This window comes from Cheilinus undulatus, linkage group 15, assembly GCF_018320785.1.
Source record: "Cheilinus undulatus linkage group 15, ASM1832078v1, whole genome shotgun sequence".
NCBI lineage: Eukaryota > Metazoa > Chordata > Actinopteri > Labriformes > Labridae > Cheilinus > Cheilinus undulatus.
Genome location: NC_054879.1, coordinates 31,315,586 through 31,334,250, shown reverse-complemented (window position 1 = coordinate 31,334,250; position 18,665 = coordinate 31,315,586). Strand labels below are relative to the sequence as shown.

Below are 18,665 nucleotides of genomic sequence, written 5' to 3'. Positions count from 1 at the left end.
CTTCCATGTCAAATTGTATGATCCTTATCAGATTTTTTTCCTCAAAAATATATTTTTTTCAATTACACAAATAACCTACAACCAACAGAGATTTGGTGCCACAATTAAATGTATTTAGTAGATTGAAAATATATTGATAAATTACCTTTTTTTTCAGGCAAAACAATTAGTTAACTTTTTGTAATAAAAGCATTTGTGAAAGAGTGTAGTAACTTTAGCGCTACGGAAACCAAATTGCCAAAACTGCGTTGTGAACTCAAAACAGTGGATGTTCAGGGCAGGCGCGGTGCTTGGATTAACATTTTGGACAGGCTGAGGTCATTTCGGCTGGGCCTGGTATTATCCAAAGTTTAAACTGTTTCCCCTTCTTATAGGCTATTATGCTGGAGATGTTTCCCTGAAACATTCAGCCTGCAGGACCTGCAGACTACTCATGAGACTTGTGTTATTATTTGATATGATTCAAACATACAGCTATTACTGCCCAATTAATGCAAAAAATAGGACCTGCTGGAGAAGTCATTTCAATTAGATAAAAATATGTAATTTAAAATAAGTGACTGCATAAATCAGTTTGTGAGGACAGCCTGATCTAGGCAGATTTACACACGTGCCATGTTCTTTCCACTCCTTAATGATGAATTTAACTCAACTCGGGGGGATGTTCAGTGGATTTTTTTGTATCTGTCCCTTGCCTTTTCTTTTCAATAACCTTTTCTCTGCCTTGTTTGAAGTGTTATTTTCTCTTCATGATGTAATGGTAGCCATGTATACTGATTAACCTGTAATTGGACCTTCCAAACATATTTAAAGGGTAAAACAATCCAAGGAATTAATACTTTTTATTGGCATTGTGTGTAAGACAGTCCTCTCTTATTGATGATAAAGATGAATTTGATAATATCAATAGTGGAGGCAGAAAAAAGAGTGGAAGCGTTTGAGGAAAAGATTGGTGCATTGTGATGTCTGAGCTTACAGTTGCTGCCATAAAAAGTTTACATATCTCTGTTAAAACTCTTTATTTGTGATGTTAAAAAAATGAGAACAAGATTTATTATTATTCATAGAAGCACCATTTGATTTTATTAAAGCATACACTGTAGCCCATCTTGACTTGGCAAAATTTTCACATTCTTCCTTGCAAAAGTAATCAAATCTGTCAGATTACTAGAGCACTTCTTGTGCACAGCAGAATTTTAGCAGAATTCATAGCTGACCTCTGGGCCAGTCCAAAACTCCTATCTTCTTTTGGTGAAGCCATTCCTTTGTAGATTTAGCTGTATGCTTTGGGTCATTATCACACTACAAGGTGAATTGTCTCTGTATTTTCAGCTTGTAGATGCCAGAAGGGGTTTGACTGGTTTTGGTTGTTCATAATTTCCCACACCTTGATTAAAAGTCTAGTTCAAGCTGAGGAAAAACAGCCCTTAAGCATGCATAAATATGCATAACCCTCAACTAATACCTTTGACAAAGCCTGATCCTGAACCTGACATGCTTCGTTAGGTGAAAAAAGTTCTGAAATGTTATAGACCTCATTATTTTACAATAAGAATAAATTGGCATTTGAACAGGGGTTTGTAGACTTTTTGTAGCCAATGTATATCATCAGAAACAATTTGATCGTGTTTTTAAGCCATCTTAAGGGCAATGAGATCAGATATGAAAATTTAGTACTACCCCCGGCCTTTACTTTTTAGTCTGTTTTTGTAGTGTCATTAAGAAACGTTCCAGTTATAAAATCAGAGGTGACTTTCTCAGCAGAAGCTGTGCCGGTTACTGTGGATGAGATTGATGAGGGAATAGTGGTGATAAAACCTTGAAAAGCTGTTTGACTTTACCTGGGTGAAAGCTGAGTCTCTGTCCTTCAGTCTCTGCCCCTCGTGGATCATCTGCTGCTGAGCTGACAAACATGACGTAAATGCGAGTGCACCTGTCCTAGTTTAAAAAAGCCTGGGCAGTGTAAATGTCTTAAAATCATAACAGTTGGTTATGACATTCTTACAGTGTTGCAATCTCATTTAGTACGTGCTTTTGTCAGGAGGGACGTCCAACTGAGTTTAAGAACAACACAAGCATTGAACTAGACAGGTGAGGAAAGCATTAGTAAGTCTCATAAATACAAGGGTAACTCCTTCTACCTCTGAGGACTACAGAGGAGAAGAGTCTGGCTTGTGTAGGTGTTCCTGGAGGAGCTGGGTCTTCAGCTTTTTCTCAAAAGTAGGAAAGGACTCTGCAGATCAAATGGAGTTTAATAATTCATTCCACCACCGAGGGACAGCAGAGGAGAAGAGTCTAGCTTGCGACTCAGGTCCCTGTTATGATGGGAGACTTTCATTTCACTGGCAGAGAGTACGAGCAAGAAGGACTGTAGACCTGGATGAGGCAGGAGCTGTTTCTGTGGTTGCCATGAAAGCAAGAATAGGGTTTTGAATGTGATGCAAGCTTCAACTGGAAGCCGGCAGAGGGAGATGAACAGCAGAGTTACATGTTAGTTACTGTTTTGGGTTCACTAAAGAGGAAATGTGCTGTTGCATTCTAGATTACGTGCAGAGGTTTAAATGTGCATGCAGGGAGGCATGCAGTCGTAGTCTATGCACAATATTTTGAGTCTCTTTTGAACCAGGAGCTGTGTTGTGTGCTGTGCCAGGTAGGGTCTGATCCTCTTGGTGCTCCAGAGCAAACTTTTTTACTAGTGACCCACTTTTTACACGGTCATCGCAACCCAACAACTTTGCTAATCAAGTCTGCATTCTGCACCTTCCTCTGCTGGTTGGCTGAGCTGATGGCTGGTTCTAGCTTGGATAACAGTAATTTCGGGCTCACTCTAGTCCTGACCATACGCTTTCTGTTTTACGAGCCTGGAAGAAGCCACTTCACCTCCATCACATGCTGTCTTTGCATGCTGATCTGGTCAGGAAAAATGCACTTCTTTATATTAGCCAAGCATGTGTGAATGTGAATTTTGCTCTTTTGCCATCCAGTGACTATTAGAACTTTGCTTGTGTTTTCTTTGGTGGAGAGAGTGAGTTTTATATGGCACTTATGTAAACTTAAAGGGCCTTCTGCAGGTGTTTTTGCAAAACTTTGTATTATTTATCTCAAAAATAATTGCAGCCTTTTCTGCAATTATGTAATTACAGGCAGACATCACAACTGCAATTTAAAAAAAAACTTCATTTACTTAGAAATATCAGCAAGGGGATGGACTGGCGGTTAGGTCAAGGGCGGCCCGGGTTCAAGTCTGGCATGTGTCTCCTTTCCAGCATGTCTCTCCCTGACTCTCTTATCCCTGTTTCCAAATCTGTCTACTGTCCTCCTCTGTCAATATAGACATAAAACGCCCAAAGACCTGTAGAAAAAAAAAGAATTATCGGCAAGGCTTGATGAGATTTGAGCCGGGGCAGTTGTGCCATCTGATGGAAATGATAGAAAGAAGCAAGTATCATCTGCATAGAAGAAGACTTCTTCCATTATAGGTGCATAATTATAATGTCTGTACTATTTTCAAAGGGGAAACTGTATTAGCCATTAACATTTGTGCCCATCCAAAGCCTGGATGAGGTACATTGGAATGAAATAAAAGCAGTATTGTAAAAAGATGAAAAAAAACCTCAAATGCCCTCTCTCAAAACAGTTCAAAAGCCTTTCTTTTCACAGCATGGCTGCATAGACCTTAAATGTGAAGATCATGTCATAAAAGTAACGTCTTTTGCCCTTTTTGAAACTAAAATTTGGATGTATATGTTTTTCTCAGTCTCAAGCAGAAGCTCATTACAGAGGAAGTCGTCACGCCAAGAAGCTCAAGTCTCAGGAGAATAAAGTCAAGGCCAAGCTGTCAGTTGCTGGAGAGACCGATGGGAGCAGCACAAGCCCTGCTTGCCCCGCCCCTCTTGTTTCAGCAAACAGCAGCACCAATCAGCACACAGGTTTGTTTATCTGCTAATTACGCTCATCTCAATGCTTATTCATTCACAGATGAGTTTAGTTTTCATACTTCCTCTTCTTCTCCTCTTCCTCCAGAGCACTTACCCAGCCTCACCGACTCCACCGCTCCTCTCAAACCCTTCCCCCTTCTCTCCTCCTCCCCGCTTTCCTCCTCCTCCCCCTCCTCTAGCAGAGCAGGCAGCGAGCCTCCTCCCTCCAGTCCTCCCTCTGCTCTACCTGCCCCCGGCCTCTCCTCCTCCTCCTCCTCATCTTCTTCGTCTTCCAAAGCCTCTCCGCCTCCCAATCTCTCAGCTCCTGTCACCTCTTCGTCGCACCCTGCTCCTCCTTCTCAGGCTTCCTCCCAGGATGCTCCTCTCTCTGCAGAGTCAGAGGAGGAGAAGGCAAAGAAGTTGCTGTATTGCTCACTGTGTAAAGTTGCAGTCAACTCTCTGTCACAGCTGGAGGCTCATAATGCAGGTAAGGAAGAAAATAATACTCATGGAAGCGAATTTGGATCATTATTTTAAGTTTCATGTGAGGTATGAATTTAAATTTTATTATTTTTATATTTTTTCTTCTGGATCACATGCAGAGCTGTGATAAAGAGAGAAAAAATAACAAGAGACTGGAAAATATAACAATTTTCCATCCAGTATTGATGGAAATGAAAGATTGGGCTTTGAAGCTGCACCTATTGCTTTGAAAGACTCACTCTGACAGATTTTCTCTCTCGTGTCATAGAAGTTAGTCTTGTTGTGTCTACGTTTGCAGGTTCAAAGCACAAGACTATGTTGGAAGCTCGGAGCGGTGCCGGTCCTATCAAGGCGTACCCTCGACCCGGAGCCAAACTGAAGAATGGCAGCACCTCAGCTTTGAAGGGATCCGGCTTACAGAACAAAACCTTCCACTGCCAGATCTGTGATGTCCATGTCAACTCTGAGATCCAGCTCAAACAGGTAGAAACGCAGTGATCAAACCTTAAGATATGAAATCCTTTGAAGTCTCACTGGGGAATTTGTGTGGGACTCGATTGCTGCACACAATGAGATGCCTTCAAAGTAGCATCAAAATATAAAAAGGGAAACAGAGAAGTAAATTAGATGCAATGCAAACATTTCCTCGGATGTTTCACTCTTTCATTGGTTTTATAAATCAATTATGGTCAATATGATTTGGCTTTTTTGTAAACCAAAACTCTTTGATGTGAATGAAAACAGAATTCTACAAAGTAATGTCAATTAAATAAAAATATGTAGGTCTTGGCTTTGACTCAGCCACTCCAGGGCTTTCACTGTATGCTTCGGGTCATTGTCTTGCTGGGAAATAAAACATTTATTTGACCCTCTACCTTTACGAGCCTTCCAGGGCTTATTTCTGAGAAGCATCCCCCCAGCATGATGCTGCCACCACCATGCTTCACAGAGTGAAGAGTGGGGCATTGGGCTGTCTGAGCTTACACTAGCTATTAAAAGTCTACACATCCTGGTTAAAATCACATATTTCTGTGATGTTATAAAATGAGACTAAGATTTATCATCTCATTTTGACAGTGAGTGTTTATTGTTGTTATTGCAGCACATCTCCAGTAGGAGGCACAAGGACAGAGTGGCGGGAAAACCCAGCAAACCAAAATACAGCCCCTACAACAAACAGCAGCGCAACTCACTCACTGTAAGTGCATTGTTTTTTTAAATAAATATATCAATTTCTGCATTTTTTATAATGCATTCTTCCTATTTAACTTCTTATGTTCCTTTCCCACCCTCTTATTACTTTCTTGTTTCCTCACTTTGACCTTGTCTCCTAATGCCATATTTATGTCTCCTCTTTCCTCCCCTCTGCGTTTCATCTCCTTGATCCTTTCCTTCTCTCCTTCTTTCTCTCCTCCCCTCAGAAGGAGCTGGTGAAGCCCTCCCTCTCCTCCTCCTTCCTCACCCCTCCCTTTGCTCCTCCTCCGTCCTCCCTAACCTCCACTATCTCTCTCCCTCCCTCTTCCCTCTCATCTACTCCCCTCCTTACTCCCTCCCTTACGTCTCTCTCCTCCTCCTCTCTCCTGACTCCAACCTCCTCGCCGCTCACCCCCGCTATCTCTCTGCATCCTCGCCCACCGGCCTCGTCGTCCCTCTTCACTGCCTCCTTCTTGCGTCCGGCTCCTGGACCAATCAGAGCGAGCCAAGGATCGATCCTCTTCACACCGTACTGATGACTGTGTACTGAGAGGCTGAACTGGTGATGTTTGACGCCGCCCCCCCCCCCCAGTCTGGCAGTCTGGAGTGGCAGAGATGTGAGCTCTGCCATCACGGCTGCAGGGATTCAAACCTTCAACCGTCTGGCCTGACTGAGGCAATAAATAGGAACAGAAGAGGGGGGATCTTGTTTCTTTCCTCTTGTGTGGATCAGATGTCACAAGACTGATAATTCAAAGCTGATCAGACAGCAACTTCTATGAATTTTATCAAAACAATAGTTTGATCATTAAAAAGACACAGACTTAAAACCAAACACAGTAGAGGATGAGATTTTCTACATATCCTTGAAAGACTGGATGTTTTTCTCATGGATATCCCGGAAAAACCTGAATTTTGGCGAAAGCAATAATTGATCGTGGTAGATAATCAGCGTGTGGTGTTTTGTTACATTTTTTGAATTCTATTCTTTAAATTCAGCCCATTCAAAATGTCTTTGGCAAAGAAAAAGAGGTGAAATAACAAACTTATACAAGAAAACATACTTACAGTTTTTTTTTTTTGGACCTCCATTTTCTCCCTTTTTCCCAACAGGACAAAGCATACATTATTGTGGCAGCATATCTCTACGAAAAACAATGTTCAAGAAAAACAATGTATTCAAATGGACCTGAAATCAACATGGAATCTCAGCAAGACCTGAACTTTTACCTGGAGTAAATGGTCACAACGTCACAGGACAAAAATACACCAGCATCAGACGTGCATTTGTGTTTGGATTTTCAGGCTACAGATGCAAAGATGAATGGCATCAACTAGATTCAGAAAAACATCATCAGATCCTCTGTTGTTGTTGTCTCCCTTGAGACAAGAAGCTCTTCTTCCTCCCGCTGAAAGAACTGACCAGTAAATGATGTCGATGTTCAAGTCCCTCCAAACATACAGCATTTTACATAAACAATGTGTTTTTAAATACATTTAAAAACAGTACTGTGTGGAACTTTTGGGCATGTTAAGGCACAAAATTAAGGCAGGGATGTGCAGCGTTAGCTGCCTGAGTACACCATAAGAGGGGAAGGAGGATTGACACAACCCTGGTCGTGCTCTGGATATTAATGGGAAAACAGTCTGTTGAAAAAATAACAAAGTGTAGTGAATGTGGCAAGCATGCCCGGCCTACAGGTGGGTAGTACGGTTAAGCCCCTGGTTGTGCTGTGAATGTCCCAAGGGCCCAAAAACTACAGGTTGTCTGCAATCATATTACCAGATGCAAAAGGGCCAGACAAAAGGGATGCCATCGAGCTTGACCTCAGCTGCTGAGTGACACACGTGTCAGCATGTGTCGAGCTTGACAACCCCCACTTCCCTCTAGCCCTGGATTGTTACACATCAGGCCTCATGGTAAATCATTAGCGCCCTTTATGCCTAAAAACAACTCACAGTACTGTATGTTCATATTTTTTTCATATTATCAACAACAAAAAAAAAAAACACAAAAATAGATCAGATTGCATACATCCCCCAGACCTCAAGTCATTCACCCCTGCCTTTAGAAAAAGTTTTAAAATATACAACAAATAAAACATTAGCTTTTTTGAGCACTGTAGTGTTTTTGCAAACAATAGTTTAATGGGGAAAATATTCTAACAAGTCAGGGACTATTTACAGTTAGACAACACAGAAAGCTTTTGATAACGTGATTAAGTTTTACTGTATTTTATTGATAAATTTATTTTTACCAGAAAGAATTCCCATTAAAAAATAGTAGGGCCTGACTATATGGGTTTTTAGTGCCAATGCTGATACAAATATTTGGGAATAAAAGATCCTGATAGCCAATACATCGGCGGAATACATTTTTACATGAAATTCTTTTGATTATTTAATAAGTAAAACAAACATCCGTACAGAAAAACATTTATTGAAGTAGAATTCATGCTAGAGATGTCATTGGTGTGCATGACGTTGCACAGATGTGTCTAATGAAGTGGTCGGTGAGTGAATTTACAAATGATGAGCTTATGATTATCTGTCATTGGTAGAACACAATTAGAAAAATATTGTTTTACCAGTGACTCTTAACATGCAATTTTCTCTCCTTTATCTTTCTGAGCCGTGAAGTCATTATGAATCAGACTGTGACCAGAAACACCCACCACCTAACCTGCTGGTCATAACTCGTCTGGCTGCCTGAGTGAGCGTAATATTACTAAGAAATTGCACAATTGCATCATTGTTTCGTTACTGACTTGGCTAAATTTTATAGCTAGCTAACGTTAAGCTAGGTTGTCCTAATTGTAGCTTGCTTACCCAAACAGATAGTGGGCCGATATAACGAGGCAAGTCATGACTCATGGGAAGGCGGGCTGAATTGGAAACTTATGGAGTTATTGTTTTTACACAAAGTACCATTGAGGCAAACCGTTCTTCTCAACAAAGTTGATGCTCAGCCAAGCTGCTATGAGCTGTAGTGTAAGGAGGTAGATATGGAGCGTGTGACATGAAAGGAGTCAGAGTGCCCTCTACTGGATAAATAATAGAACACAGTCATCATGTCTAAGTAAGTCATATTCCCTGCACTTATTAGTAAAAATGCAAGTGTTAACATTAGTGTTTTTGGCCAAATTTGGCTGATTTACAGTGATTTTTAATTGGCTATAATTGCCCAATTAAACCGGCCAGCTGATTGGTCGGGCCCTGAAGTATCAAATGAATACACAGGTCATATTATCCTTTCACTGGCTTTAAAATCATCCAAGCTAGTGATATAAAACAAATTTAAGATGGCTCTATGGCTTGAACCAACTTAATTGTCTTGTCCTTAATGTCACTATGCAGTATATCTGAGCTTTTAACTCAATGATAATGATATCATAACATGGTCATAGTAAAGAGGGACAGGATTCCTGCAACTGCAACTTTAAGACCTGCTATTTGAATATCTTTAGAAAAAAGATGTGCCCCACTTTCACAGTGGGTATATTTATCCCTCTTTATCATGGTCTCCATGTTGTCTCTAAATACTGTCAACCATGTGTGTAAATCTAGTTATAATTCTCTTAAGATGAATTATTTCAATTGTTCTCTAAAATTTGTATTCTTATGAAATTTCTAATAAAAACAGATGATAGCATGCAAGAGTCATTTGACATTTCATCTTCAAAATCTATTAATGGAGACATCTTTGTTTACTGTAGTCATGCCATGGTAGATAAAATATCACAGATGAGTTATACAAAACCCTGACAAAACTTCCAAATTAATAAACCTAACAGAAAGTAACAGTAAAACTTCTAATGTTAGTATTTTTTTGCGTATTACAGACTTAACTTGCTGTATGTTTGGAGTTAGTTTGAGCTTGTTCATGAAAAACTTCTGCTATTATCCGATGTCTACACCTCTGTTGTTGCCATCTTCACTGCCAGTGTGTAACAGAACTAAACCACACCCTGGACCGGGCTACTTGCTGGTTTTACAGCTGAAAAAAGCCTTTTTGTCCTGATCGTTGTGGATCAGCCTGCTGTTTTTGTCTCTGTCGACCTTCCTGCTGAATCTGAGCAGAGTTGAAAGCATCTGATCAAACTTTTACTGTACCAGAATCTTAAACTACAACAGTCAGAAGACTTCGAGCATCACTGGAACTCCTCATAACATGCAAAGCAAAGGAACGTCTTCCTGAAAAAATACTTCATTAGGCAAAAGAAAATATATTTTGTCTGGTTGCTTTTGTCTCTGCTTTCATTCTTAGTTTTATAGTGGATGTAAATCTTTACCTGAAGACTTTTCACTTCTTTCAGACAACCATTTGAACCATCTATGAGCCGCTTTGGTCCAGAAAAGGATCTCTCAGATTAGCTCTCCTCTAGTGCCCCCCTCAGGATCATATTTGCATCTGCTGGTTGTTTGACTATTGTGAAAGGGAACACCAGGAGAAACCATAGAAAACCTGTCACACTTATGCAGTGTTAGCATTAAAGTGTTATTTTAAAAGTCTTTTCCACAAAGATTCTGATGGCCGTCATCGAGTTTAATGATTTAAAAAAAATAGATGGATAGAGTCTCCTCCTAGATGGTTGTTCAGCTCTAAGTAATTTATTAGATGATATAAAGATATTTGTGTTGAATCTCATTAGCAGAGTAAGCAAAACTCTTTCACTAAAACATAGTGTGCTCTTTTCGGATGAGCTCCCTTAATTTCTTTGGGCTTTATTTCTTTTTTTTTATGTGCAAATTGATTTGTAGTTGTCCACATGACGTTTTGCTCTTACTCACTTTCATGAATTTGACTGGCACAGGGAGATACAATTCCTTCCCCCAAATCCAGAAAGCACGACATAAATGTGCTGTAAGATGTCCACAGATATGGTAGATTGAAACTGGTAACCTGTGATTGGAATTTATCTTTAAATGTTTATTGAGATCCCAAACCAAAATCCTTTATAAAAATATTTTCTGAAACTTTACATGCAGAGGTACACTTTATGGACAAAAGTATTCAGTAGCCTGAACATAACACCAACATCCACTGTAATGACATCATATTCAAATACATGTACTTTAACATGGAGTTGGCCCTCTTTTCACATATAACAGATTTTGGAGTTTTTCTGTGGGAATTTGTGCCCATTCATTTTGTAGAGCATTTATGAGGTCAGGCACTCATGTTGGTCCAGAAGACCTGGCTCACAATCTCTGTTCCAGCTCATCCCACAGGTGCTCGATGGGGTTTCAGGGCTGTAGCTCTAGGACCCGTGTTTTTCGCTACATTTATGGACTATAGATTTAGGACTGTGGGTCTTGGACCTGTGTTTTTGGCTTGAGTTGGCATGACTTTGATAGGCAGAAATCTATGTTATTAGTGTTTCCCTTTACTTTTATATAACTGTTTATGCATGTTTAGCTGTGTAAGCCATATTTTTTCCATCAACATTATGACTGCTTGCTAAGTACAGGCTGAATAAGATTTTTTTGGGTACAGACTCTCAAATTCCTTTATTATTTAATTTGAGTTGTTTTAGTTTAACAAAGTTTCATACTAACTATATCTTATCGCAACACCTCACTCTAAAGGACGTAAGCAGAAGTGCTTTCCTCATTAAGTATTACACCTGATTGTCCTCCATTGCTGTCGTGAGTAGTAGCAATAGCTTACAATCCATTTAAAAGAATGCCTAGCAGCATGCATGTGTCCAAGCAGGGTCCTAGATCTATAGTCATGAATCTGCTGCTTGCGAGCCTGCAGATATACCCTTCTCCATGTAGTTGAGGGCAGGGCTCTGTGCTTCACAGTGACTGCGCTGTGCCAAATGTGAAAATGTTCCCTTGATGTCCAGTGCATGAAGGATCTTGCCCAAGAGTCTACACTGGATACTGACTATGATGAGACTCTGTTTCAAACACCCTACCTCCTGTACTGAAGTCAGCGATGTAAACCACTTACTTAACTTGTGTTTCACCCTGATTTTTTCCCGGCCCTTCCTTTCGAAATCCAGCATAATGAGGATAATCCCACAGTGCAATGCTGTCCTCTCTGCCATCTCACTAGCTCAATAAGCTAGCAATGCACGCATACTGACACAGCTGTGTTTACCTTCTGCTGGCACGCCGCTACAGACCAACGTGCATACAGAAGAGAAGGACAGACAGTCCTGATGCTTCCTGTAGTGTCTTTTTTCCCTCTCTCTCTTTTTATGTGGCCACAGAAGATAAAGGAAATTCAAACTAACAAGTTTCATTCCTCATTACAACAAAAAAGTAATCTAACAGATTACTTTGTAACGCATTACCCCAAAAACTACTGTGCATCTTAGCAGTGTTTGACCCTGCTCTGTTATTTTACGTGGTCCTCTGCTTCATGGCTGTGTTGCCGTTGTTCCTAAACGCTTCCACTTATAATAGAGGTAAATGTGGAATTTCCAGCAGGGATGAAAGCTCATCAATTTATTATTGCAAAGGTGGCATCCATCACAGTACCACGCTTGAAGTCATTGAGCTCTTTAGAACGACCCATTTTGTGTCACAAATGTTTGCAAAAAGAGACTGCATGATTTAGTGCCTGATTTACTACACCTGTGGCAACAGGTCTGATTGAAACACCTGAATTCAATAATTAACTGATGTGGCCAAATACTTATGTCCATGAAGTTTTTATATATATATAATTTCATTGAGACAAACTTCCCACTTTTCCAATCTCATCAACATTGAGAAATCAAAATCCTCCTTAGAAAACAATAACTTCCTTTTGGCACAGAACTGCACTGATTGGTTAAACAGTCTGCATGTGTATAAAAAATAAATTATTTAAAACTGATTACAGTTTTCTTGAAAAACATGAAAAGTTTGGCAGCATGCAGACTTTTCAAGTCTTGATTAAATTTAAAAATGCATTTTTGTATTTTATTTTTATATGTACATTTTCACTAAAAAAGGAATATTTACAGTGAAAAAATAATGCCACTGAAAATGTCAAACACTAAATAAATTCAACATGTCCAAAGAGGAATGAGAAGAATGAAAAAGCCTTTAAAATCTCACCCCTTCTCTCTTTATTTTGGTTTATTTTTTTAAAATGCTTGCTGTTTTACCTGGGTAGATCCATGGATCTTATAGCAACATCAGTGTAACAGAAACATCTGAAAAACCTAAAATATGAACATAAAAGCGAAGTTTCACAGATTCCATCCTCCTTGAATAAACATGATTGTTTCTCCAGTGGTCATTTCTATGGTTTCAAATGGTCAGTATTCTCTTGTCCGTCTTCCTGCCTCCTCCTGGATAACTTGAAGCACCTCAGTCTTCCAATAATGAGCAAACACATGTAAGGACATTCTGTTTGTGTATGTGTGTGTTTATCTATGCAGTATTTGGTCTCACGGTGCAGTAACTCTATCGTTGTCATCAACATGCAACTGTTAAAAAAAGAAGACAAAGTGTCAAATCCACATTAATGACTTGTGAAGCTCTTTGAGAGTAGCTTCTTCAATCTCTGAGCCGTTAACTAAACTTCCTCGTCTGTCTATTGATGTCAAGTTAATGCAATAATGTACTGATCAGCTGCTGCTTTGCTATATACTCTGCTTCCTTATCAGCAATACTGAGGCCTGAGAGTCTTGATGCAAGTCTTGACACTGGGGCCGAGTCGCAATACTGGAAGAAAAACACATGGATGTTTAAACTGAAGCATTGTTTCCTGTTTAAATGATATTATTTTTGTTCTGTTGTAATGTTTTTTGTTAAAAACTGAGATTGTGAGCATGTGCGTGTGTCTCTGTTTTGGAATGAGCCTAGAACACCTGATTCCTGAAATAAAAAATTATTTTCCATCAACCCTGAGGACATCCAGGAAGTGAGTAATTAAACATATTAAAGGAGCAGTTCAGAGGAACTTTGGGGTCTCCTTTCAAATAAAAAATAATAATTTAATCACTGTCATGCCAAAAAAAAAAAAATCTTAATTTGTAATACAACCTTGATTCCAAAAAAGTTGGGGCACTATATAAAATGTAAATAAAAACAGAATGTAATGATTTGCAAATCTCAGAGAGCCATCTTCATTTACAGTAGGACATTACATATTAGATGTTTAAACAGAGACATTTTACCATTTCATGAAAAATATTAGCTCATTTTGAATATAATGGCAGCAACACATCTCAAATAAATAGGGACAGGGCAACAAAAGGCTGGAAAAGTAAGGGGTACAAATGTGAAATATCTGGAGGAGCATTTTGCAGCTAATTCGGTTAATTGTCAGCAGTTTAGTAAATGACAGAAGCAGAGTCTCTATTAAGTAAAAACTGGCAGAGATACAACAACCTGCAACAAAACTGTCTAAAACCTGTTGAACAATTTCAGAGAAATGTTCCTCAATGTAAAATTATGAAGACTTTGAATATCCCACCATCTACAGTACTTCATATCATTGAAAGATTCAGAGAATCTGGAGAAATCTTTGTGAGCAAGGGACAAGGTTGAAGGTCGATACTGAATGCTGTTGATCTTCAGGCTGCACTGCACCAAAAACAGGCATGATTCTGTCCTGGAAATCACTGCATGGCTCAGGAACACTTACGGGAATCATTGTCAACACAGTTGGCATCCACAAACACAAGTCAAAGCTGTACCATGCAAAGAGGAAGCTGTCTTCTCTGGGCCAAAGCTCATTTAAAATGGACGGAGGAGAAGTGGAAAACTGCTCTGGAGTCAGATGAATAAAATATTTGAAATTAGATCAGATTGTTAACAGTTCAAAACCCTGCATATCTGATGGTATGGGGTTAAATTATGCCTATGGTGTGGGCCAACAAATCTGTAAAGATATGATCAATGCTGCTTCAGAGAAAAGTATATCAAGGTTTTAGAGCAACATATGCTCCCATCTAGACAACACCTCTTTCAGGGAAGGCCTCCCTTATTTCATGCTAAACCATGTACTGCATCCATCACAACAGCGTGGCTTCACAGTAGAAGAGTCTTGACTTTTTTGGAATTAGGATTGCATTACGAACAAACCACCTATCACACTTACATACTACAGAAAGGTAGGCTAGTTTAGATTAAGGTTTTTGAAAAAATTCAGTGTTTTGTTTTTCAGTGCCAGACATATTAAAACAATGAAATCTGTTGTTTTAATAATCAGTAGTGTTGAAAAGTACTGAAATTCTAAAACAGTAATCTGTCTCATGAGAGAGGAATTAACCAATCAAAAATTCCACAGATATATCAGCAACATTTCAGTACCAAACAGTGGCAATGTTTTGGTGCAGTTTAGACAGTGTGCAAGAAATGACCCTGTATTAGGTGCCTACAGTACTGTTTTTTTTTTATTGCTGTGGCATCGAAATGTATTCATAACATTTGATTTTCACTAACATATCAAAGTATAAAACTTTGGTGTTATAACATCTTCAGTTCTGGTTCAGTTAAATAATCCCAAACATTTCAGAGATTAAGTTTTCAACATGCTTGGAAAGCAGGAAACAGTTTAGTTTGTAAAAGTTCATTTTTCTTTAAGATTTCAGCCCAGCAATGAGTCTCAGATGTGTTAAAGAGTGACATTTCTTTATGTACAGTATTTATTCAGAGTTTTTTTTTTTATGATGATGCAAATTAAACTTGTCAGCCCAGAATCATGTAATATTTCACTCTGTATAATTTTATTTCTGTATGTTTTATTTGTTATCATTAAAAAAAGCTGAATCATGAATCGATCCTGCATTTATTTCAGTTGGCTCTTAGTTGCCTGTTTGGATTTTTAGGGATCACAGCAATATTCACTTGATTGGAATCCTCAAAAATAAATTACATATGATTTACTTTTCAGGATTCTTGAATCTGATTTTATCTCAAATCTTCCAGAAATTCTTCATGTGATTAACTAGATTCTTACATGATTGAGCATGAAAGATTTACTTGAGTGGGCCTTCTGCTTCATGGCTGAGTTTCTGTTGTTCCTAAATGCTTCCACTTTCTAATTATATCACTTACAGCTGATCAACCAATTTAGAATCACAAATGTTTGCAAAAAGAGACTGCAGAACTAGATGATTGATTTTATACTTCTGTGGCAACGGGTCTGATTGAAACACCTGAATTCAACAATTAACAGGTGTGGACAAACATTATGATATATAATAATAATTCAACTCATGGGAAGGTCTACTAGAAATTTCCTGTATGATTTTAGTTTGACTTTCTATCTTCACATTGCCACACAAGAAAATAAAAAGAAGACTATCAGGACCCTTGAAGATTGTTCCCTTATGGACCGCTCTTTGTCAGAACTGTGTTCAAATTTGTATACTGCATGTTTCCAGAGAGACTTTGGAGGATGTCCCACTTTCATGATTTATGGTTTGAAAGGAGACTACAGGGACCTTGGTTTGCTGCTGACATACATTCTCACTTCCTCATGTGCATGTTTAGTCTGTCTCTGAACAGCATTTAGGTTTGTCTACATGTGTTTTCTAGTGACTTTTGGGGGATGATCCAGTTTCATAGCATATGATATCACTGCAGCATAATAAATGAGACCACTGGGACCTGAAGAAGTCGTTCCCATATGGTTAACTCATTGTTTTATTGATGTTTATTTCAGATTTGCATTTACGTTAGAGAACAGTTTGTACAGTCTTTATGACTCAAGACAGAGATTTACTTTCATGATAGTCACACAACATAAAGAGTCATTCAGGACTGCTCTAAATTGGTGTAGACTTCAGACTTTAGGAGCATGATCCAACTTTATGTCTCCATACTTAAACTAGCATTAGCAAGACTCTCAGATTTAAGAAAACGTATAATTAAAATTTAAATAAACATAGATAATTGTTATATTTATGTACAGTACCATAATTAATATACCGGATTCCAAATTATCGTGCAAAAGATATTCATCCCTGAATTTCCTAAATAGTCTGTGCAAATGACAGTCAGTGTCATTTTGAAGTCATCAATCGTTAGAGCATAATTCAAATTTGATTGAACAAACCTCCCAATGATAACTCTTTTCAAAAATAAAAAAAAATCAAAATGCACTGTTCCAAATTATGCACAACAGAGTTTCAAAACATTTGATAGGTTTCAAAGAACTGAAAATGGTCATTTGTTGAATTTGCAGCTATTTCCAAGTTACATGTTAACATAGGACAGCTTCTTTGATATCACCTTCACAATTCTTGCATCCATTGAATTTGTTATTTTTTGGAGAGATTCTGCTTGAATTTCTTTGTAAGATGTCAGAATATCCTCCCAAAGCTGCTGTTTCGATGTGAACTGCCTCCCACCCTCATAGATCTTTAGCTTGAGGATGCTCCAAAGGTTCTCAACAGGCTTGAGGTCAGGGGAGGATGGGCGTCACACCATGAGTTTCTCTCCTTTTTTGCCCATAGCAGCCAATGACACAGAGGTATACTTTGCAGCATGAGATGGTGCATTGTCATGCATAAAGATAATTTTGCTATGGAAGGCACGGTTCTTCTTTTTGTACCAAGGAAGAAAGTGGTCTGTCATAAACACCTTATACTTTGCTAAAGTCATTTTCACACCTTCAGGGACTCTACCAGCTCTCTCCTAATGATTCTGGTCCAAAACATGACTCCGCCACCTCCTTGCTGATATCCCAGCCTTGTTGGGACATAGTGGCCAGTCACCAACCATCCACTACTCCTCCGTCTGGACCATCCAGGGTTGCACAGCACTCATCAGTAAACAAGACTGTTTGAAAATGAGTCTTCATGTATTCCTGGGCCCACTGCAACCGTTTCTGCTTGTGAGCACTGGATAGGGGTGGCCTAATAGTAGGTTCATGCATGACAATCACATCCATCAATCACAGCAAGTCATCCAAGTCCTGAAGCAGCAACGCAGCCCCAGATCATCACACTACCACCACCAGGTTTGACTATTGGCATGTTCTTTTTATGAAATGCTGTGTCAGTTTAACTCCAGATGTAACAGGACAGACACCTTCCAAAACATTCGATTTTTGTCTCATAAGTCCAAAGAATATTTCCCAATTTTTGACAAATGTGACACCAGCCTGTGTGTTCTTTTTGGTCAGCAGTGGTTTTGGTCTTGGAACTCTCCCATTGTTGTCGTTTTTGTTTAGCCCAGTTTCTCTCTCTGATTGTTGAGTCATGAACACTGACCTTAACTGAATCAAGTGAGGCCTGGAGGTCTTTAGATGTTGTTCTGGGTTGTTTTGTGACTTCTTGGATGAGTTGTTAATGGTCTCTTTAAGTAGTTTTGGCAGGCCAGCCACTTCTGAAAAGGTTCACCAATGTTCTAGTTTTTCTCCATTTGTGGATAGTGGCTCTCACTATTGTTTCTGTCACCCCCTGCTGCGACATTTGAATTCTGAGTTAAATAAAATGCTTCAGCTGTGTTATATTTAAACTAGAACAGGACTTCTTCAGGACATCTCTCAGATGACTCCAGAGATTTTTTAACAACTTTATAACTCTTCTACTAGAGGACACTGTACTCAAATCAACAGGGGATCATGCCGACCCATTACATGCATCAAGAGGAAAATAGTTACTCTAAAAATGATAATACAAAGGGAGGAATATAAAGTTGGAACAGCTGCTGGTAAACATGTAACCACCTACAGAAACTAAACCCTCTGACCTTTTCCTCCTCAACAGAAGGAGTCAAACTCCTGACTCATTTATGGTCAACAGTGTAGCTTTTTCTGTTAAACAACACATTCAAATCCTGCACATACAACCTTGAAAGGATAACAAAATGAGCTCTTTTGGGAAACAGCTTGCTCTTATCCTCTTCCTTCTTGTAATTTGTTCCTGCACACGTGACAACCAAGAACTGACAAGAAATCATACTTGCTTGCAACAGGAGCTGTTATATTTCTTCAGTCTTTAACGGTTGATAAAATGAAACATCCTAATTAATTTTTCATATAACCAGAGTAGTCTTTATACAACCCTAAATCCAAAAAATTGGGCAGGTCTGTAATGTAAATAAGATCAGAATGCAGTGTTTGCAAATCCCATAAACTGATATTTTATTCACAATAGGACATAAACAACA

The 18,665-nt window shown here is 38.9% G+C and overlaps 1 protein-coding gene across 1 annotated transcript in view; it reads left to right on the top strand.

The window, feature by feature from the left end:
- znf385b (zinc finger protein 385B) overlaps positions 1–6,130 on the top strand; it is a 56,321-nt gene extending 50,191 nt beyond the window's left edge. The window contains exons 6-10 of the mRNA XM_041807668.1: positions 3,758–3,929; positions 4,024–4,404; positions 4,699–4,883; positions 5,503–5,598; positions 5,822–6,130. Coding sequence (XP_041663602.1) covers positions 3,758–3,929; positions 4,024–4,404; positions 4,699–4,883; positions 5,503–5,598; positions 5,822–6,130 — 1,143 coding nt within the window. The remainder of the gene's footprint in view (positions 1–3,757; positions 3,930–4,023; positions 4,405–4,698; positions 4,884–5,502; positions 5,599–5,821) is intronic.
- The last annotated feature ends 12,535 nt before the right edge of the window (positions 6,131–18,665 follow it).